The 6607-nt window shown below is 42.7% G+C and overlaps 1 protein-coding gene across 1 annotated transcript in view; it reads right to left on the minus strand.

The window, feature by feature from the left end:
* The window catches only part of LOC138949441 (uncharacterized), a 35779-nt gene extending 29663 nt beyond the window's left edge, over positions 1 to 6116 (minus strand). Inside the window, exons 1-2 of the mRNA XM_070321271.1 lie at positions 5302 to 6116; positions 3401 to 4876 (exon numbers count right to left, since the gene is read on the minus strand). Coding sequence (XP_070177372.1) covers positions 3401 to 4649 — 1249 coding nt within the window. The 5' untranslated portion in view covers positions 4650 to 4876; positions 5302 to 6116. The remainder of the gene's footprint in view (positions 1 to 3400; positions 4877 to 5301) is intronic.
* Between the last annotated feature and the right edge of the window lie 491 nt (positions 6117 to 6607).

Raw genomic sequence — 6607 nt, forward strand, 5'->3', positions numbered from 1 at the left:
AAATCCTGCAACCAAATCACTACAAAGCAAGACAGAGGCACTACTTTTAATTCTATAGATAAACTGTTTACAAATATAGTATGAAAGAATATACAGTTGTCACAAATAGATTTTGGACGACAAATGTTGCCAACGCATATATAGGGTGAAACTTGAAGAGGTAGCACCGTAGGAGAACATTAACATACTTAAACAATATTTATAAACAGAATAAAATTAAAAAGTTATAAGTAATACAAGAAAAACAACATCCAAGTGAAACGTTTGCACTGCGACCTTAAAAGATCTTAGAGACGCGTCTTAAATAAAAGTACACAGGTAGATAAATAGATAGATATATAGATAGATATATAGATAGATAGATAGATAGATAGATAGATAGATAGATAGATATATAGATAGATAGATAGATAGACAGACAGACATACATATGAGATAGATAGATAGATAGATAGATAGATAAATAGATAGACAAACAGACAGACAGACAGGCATATATAGATATATAGATAGATATATAGATAGATAGATAGATAGATAGATAGATAGATATATAGATAGATTTAGACAGACTTATACATATATTTGGCAGATGCATAGATGGAAAGGTACATGGATATATACAGAGAGAGAGAGAGAGAGAGAGAGAGAGAGAGAGAGAGAGAAAGAGAAAAGAGAGAGAGAGAGACACACACACACACACACACACACACACACACACACACACACACACACACACCGACCGACCGACCGACCGACCGACAGACAGACAGATAGACAGACAGAGACGGAGAGAACGAGAGAGACAGGGAGAGAGAGAACGAGAAACACTGATGCACAGTTACAGGGTTAAAAACAAACAAAGAAACAAAACAAAACAAAACACAAAACAAAATCAACCACGCTTCACTTATTCAACGATCTCACAGAGCAGGCACGCAAGAGCGACGTCAATAAAACAAAGCCAGGCAGACATCAAAAACTCGTCCATTTTGATCCCACTCCAAACAGAGGCGGCACCCCAGCGACCACACTGCACTCACTTTCGCTTTAGCCAGACAAAAGATCCGCAAGCAAGCGTCCTTTTCTCAGACAAAACTGCATCGCTCCGCCCAATGCAATATCCATGAGGCTTTTCAGGTGATCACCACCTAGCGGTAAATGTCTGCGTGCAAACTTAACGAGCTTAGCTTTGTGATCGTCGTATCAATTGCAAACATTTTAAAGCATTTTTCGTTTTAGCGCGGTGAAACGGGCTTCCCCGGCGAGCTGAGAGGACGGAAACAAAGCCGGTTGGACCATGAATGACGTTTTGTGTTTCTTCTGTTGACTTTGCGGTGTGAAGTCCGTTTGTGGTGATCTATTTTGCATGATCTGTTTTTAGCTCCATCTCTCTGTTTTTTTTCTTTCTCCGTCTATCATTTCTATGCCCATCTCTCTCTGTATCTGTCTCAGTATCGGTCTCTCTGTTTCTGTGTCTGTCTGTCCCTTTCTCTCATCTGGCGTTTTCTCTTTTTTTGTAATTTAAATTAGCCACTCTTTGAGTGATGAACAAAGCACACGTGGATGCTTATGCCTCAAACCTTTTTTTTGTAAATAACATGTATATATGTGAATAAATCAATATTCTTAATATCATATTTAACCTTTATTTATTTCTCTTTCATTACCAGAAATTGCCCCCAACACATACACACACACACACACACACACACATACACACACACACACACACACACATACACACACACACACATACACACAAACAAACACACACACACACACACGCGCGCGCGCCCGCGAACGTATGGAACCCTCTTCCCTATATACACAGTTATGTGTCACATATGATTGGGTATGCTAACTTAGTTCCAGAGAAAATGATTATATAGTAAACACGAACACTGACTAATTCATCATCTCGTTGGATTGTTAAATGACATTCTACAATACAAAATATGATTGACGTCTTCTTATAAACAGAACAATCTTCCCAAATTCACAAGACATAATTATAGAAGACATGCTATTGTGAGTTTACAAATTACTGATACCACAAATTAAATTGACTTTTTAAGTGTTGTTGTCGATTCCCCGTCTTCTTTGCTATTTTGAGTTCATATAACAATGAATTATGCACATAGTAATGACTTTGAAATTAGTTTTAAGCAAAGCACTTACGACATCTTTTCACAAAACCGTAAGCCCCATTTCGCAATACTTATCTGATTAATTAATTCTGTAATAATGTTAACTCTGTATAGCAATATTTTACCTTTTTAATCAAGACTTCTAAATTAAATTATTTTAACTCAGAAATAGATTTGTAAGTGTTGATTTTGAATTGTTAAGAGTCTTTGAGTTTTAAATTTCGGCTCTTCTGTGTCAACACTTTTATAGATACTTAAACCTACGACCATAACTTTACATTCTTTTTTTGTGGGTGCATGCTGTGTGTTTAGACTCGGTTTTCGTTATGATCAGTGCTGTGTATTTAGACTCGGTTTTCGTTATGATCAGTGCTGTGTATTTAGACTCGGTTTTCGTTATGATCAGTGCTGTGTATTTGCCCAAAATAGTTGTCTGTGTGCAATGTTGACATTAAATGTCAAATGCATATTCTAACGTGCCCTTATACTCCTTGTTAGTGGTCACTTGCACTATAAAATTATAAGAATGTTTTTATTATCGTTATTTTGACAACCATAACAGCAAGATAAATTCGTTAATTGTCTGAGGCCATAACACTTTACAATAGTGGTTAAAATTAGAGTAATAACGTGCACAGTTATAACTCGTATTCACACACAAAATTGAGCAAATACAAAATAACATGTGTTATTGGTGTCATGTTACTGAACCTGATTAACCTGGGCTTCATGTCTTCTGTGACATGAAGAACACATAGCGATCTGCTGAATGTGTTAATCACATCATGATCATTACTTCCACACAAAAACTGACTGTTGCAGCGGTTTGAGTTTGATCATTTATGTTTTGATACTACGCGCGCTCAAAGATCTTGAGAGAGAGAGAGAGAGAGAGAGAGAGAGAGAGAGAGAGAGAGAGAGAGAGAGAGAGAGAGAGAGAGAGAGAGAGAGAGAGAGAGAGAGAGAGAGAGAGAGAGAGAGAGAGAGAGAAAAAGAGAGAGACAGAGAGACGGAGACAGAGAGACAGAGACAGAAAGAGAGTGAAAAAGAAGACAAAAAACCCAGACAGACAGACACAGACAGATAAAAAACATAGAGAGACAGATAAAAACAGACTGACAGAAAACAGAGAGAGACAGAGACAGACAGACAATGACACAGAGTGCAAACGATAAAGTCAGCTACAAAGGAACAAGCCAAACAGGCAGGAACAATGGACACACAGAAAGACACACAGACATTATACTCACTGTCAATGTCGATATCAGAGCCCTGGTCATCATCCATAGGTGACTGACTGCAAGACGCGGCATCCTCCCATCCATGAGGTTCCCGCTGACCCCCACCTCCACCACCACCAACACCACCATCACCGGACACCAAGCGCAACGGAGCGTAACGCATACCTGGCAGGTACGGCAGACCGGGACCCCTACCGGGGTAGCCCAAGGGTTCCCTAGAAGGTTCCTTGGATGGTTGCCTTTCGCCCAGAATGTCTGAGATCATGAAAGAAGGTCTGTGAACGGGCTGCGACATCCCTTCCCTGGTTGAGCCCTTGTGGGTATTCCCCTGGGTTTCTCTCAGATCGTCGGCTTTGCTGGGCTGCAGAGGGAAGCCCCCAACGCCGGGGAAATACGGGTGATGATCTGGAACGCGCTGTTCTCCTCTGGGCGCTGAAGCTCTTTGGGACAAGTTTTCAGGCAGCAGGGCGGGAGCGGGAGGCAAATAATGAGACGACCGCTGAGAAAAGTCTCTCTGGGCCTGAGACACGTACTGAGCAAAGCCCTGTGGATGGAGATCCCGCCTGGAGAACGCATGGGTGGGGTAGCAGTCAGAGCTCAACATCACCGGAGAGGTCGTGTGCAATTTCCTGTGAGCAGTTTCTGAGTTTCTTTGACTTTCTCTGTGCCCACCCCTGTCCACAGAGAGATTGTGTGGGAGAGAGTCTGGGGAGTGTTTGGTGAGGGGGTGGGGGTGGCTGTAAGACAGGGCCTGGGACAAACTCTGGGCCTGGTTTTTCGTGATCCCGTTCCGTCTCTCGCCCTCATTCACCGGGGACTGGCGCTCACCGTCTGAACGATGACACGCCTCTGAAGGTTCTTCACGGTGTCTGACTCTCTCTGACTCTGACGTCTCTTCTGTTCTGCTGTTGTCTTTTGAGCTCTGGCTGTGAGAGTTGTGCGGTGACAATTTTCTACTTTCTAAGGACTCTCCATCCTCACTTTCAACACCACTACGCCCTTGTTTTCTTTTGTCACTTTCATGTTTGGAAGAAGACGAGGACTCTAATTTGGGGTGCTTAGTGTGATTTCTGGCACAAGTCTTATCATCACACGCCGTCTTTCCGTCATCCGGGCATGTGCACTTTTCTACTTCTGTTGAAGCTGGCGTTGTTTCGTCAGCAATGACGTCATTATCTCCTACGTCAGAGTCTGTGTCGACGTGAACAAGCTCGTCATCTGTCTCCGGGGACTCTTTAGCTGGGACGTGCGAATCCATGCCGGCTAGGGAAACCTTTAGTTTGACTGCTCCAGCCAGCTAATGACGAAATGAACGGAGTTTACTTAGAAGATAGGTCACACACGTACTGTGTTAAAATTGAAAACATTCTTGTTTGACTGAATGTATATTTTCTCAATGGGATATTTACACTGCTTCTTTTGGTAGGACACATGTAACTAACGATCCCACCGGTATCTTCCCGATGGATGACAAGCTAGGACAAACTGAAAAAACAAACAAAACAGAGGATATATTTCAAAGAGCCGATATATCTAAGATGAGATACGTTATTTAAGGTATTTTGCTGTGCAATTGTTTTTATTTTAACAGCTACCACTGATTTATATTTGTTCAGAAAATATGAATACGGCAAGTTACCCCAAAAATAATTACATTCAATTCAATTACATGTATAACAAAAATACACGTTTGGAAGCTTCTTCAAACAAAATTACTTTATTAGTTAAAATATGTAACTGGTATTTTTTTTAACACAAAACAAAACAAACAGAACAATCAGCGAACAGAAAATAAATTATAATAATATGTTGGACATGGAATAATAAAATCATGAACAAACAAAAATTAATATGAAAAGACATTCGTCAGTAAAATGAACAATGCTCAGAAAAAAAAAGAAACAACTTACCTCTTATTAAATGTAGAGAGTCATGTGTGGTGCGTCGTCACTGTTGCACTCTCAGCGGAAGTGTTAAGGGTCCGAGCTGAGATGGGTTTAACTGAATCTGCAGTATGTCAAACACAGATGGTAGTCAGTCAAAGAATTCACTGAAGTTAGTTTTTTGCTTTGGTGGTCAGAATAAATTGTGGAGTCCAACGAAAACTGTAACCGCAGAGCAGCAGCGTTCTCGGGGCATCAAATGCAGACGACACCAGAGTAAGTTGCATTGCAGAATCAGGCGAAAGCGGTGCTCACAGTGAAGCGGGACTCCCCAAGCATCAAAAGCAGACGACACCAGAGAAAATTGCAGAACTCGGTGAAAACTGATCACATCGAAGCAGAGTTCTCCTGGCATCAAAAGCAGACGACACCAGAGAACATTGCAGAACTCGGTGAAAACTGATCACATCGAAGCAGAGTTCTCCTGGCATCAAAAGCAGACGACATCAGCGATGACATGCACGTGAAGGAAATGTGAGACAGAACGCCGCGTATCTGGACAGTGAGAGGAGGAGAGAGGGGGGGAGGGAGGGCCGAGAAATCTTATTCCCCTCCAACCAATGAAACTAACAGCACGCTCCGTCACAGCTAGCACGGATTAATGACACTGCCAAGCAGGACACGACATGCAAAGGGGCATAAATGAGCATCCAGCAACCCCCGTCTACACCACCCAGCCGCTAATCATCCAGTATTCCCAGCTAGTGTCTGGCAGCGTGATCGCATCATTCACAGACACAAATCGTCAACGATGGTGTCAGCGAAGTGTCACAGCGCTATACTGCCACACATCACGACAGTCTCTGTGTCACCCCACTCGCTGTGTGGAGAGCTGTATTGACAGGCTTAGGCCTCACTCGCCCCTCTTTGCGCCGTGAAGAATCGGGCGCCATGCTGCATAGAGGAAGGAGGAGGGGGGGGGGGAGGGGGGCAGCGTTGGAAGGACAGAAGCGACCCAGAAGGGGTTGACAAACGAGGAGCGACGTGTCAGTCAAACGAAAGGGAGCTTCAATCTGTCACACAGCCCGCCCCTCTCTCCGTCGCTCCTGTCCCCAGCGGTCCGCTCCTCCCCCTCGCGATCTGTTCAGGCCTGAAAGTGGCGAGTATTTTACTCGCCATGGCGAGTAGAAACATGTAAATGGCGAGTAGATATGTAAATCTACTCGCCAAATGCGAGTAAAGTTGCTGAAAGAAATAGTTGGTTTGGCGAGTAAAAATACAAAACTTTGCTCTCTGGCTAGTAAATGATGAGAAGTACTAGCCAAAGGCTAGT

Source organism: Littorina saxatilis, linkage group LG15, assembly GCF_037325665.1.
Source record: "Littorina saxatilis isolate snail1 linkage group LG15, US_GU_Lsax_2.0, whole genome shotgun sequence".
NCBI classification, from domain to species: domain Eukaryota; kingdom Metazoa; phylum Mollusca; class Gastropoda; order Littorinimorpha; family Littorinidae; genus Littorina; species Littorina saxatilis.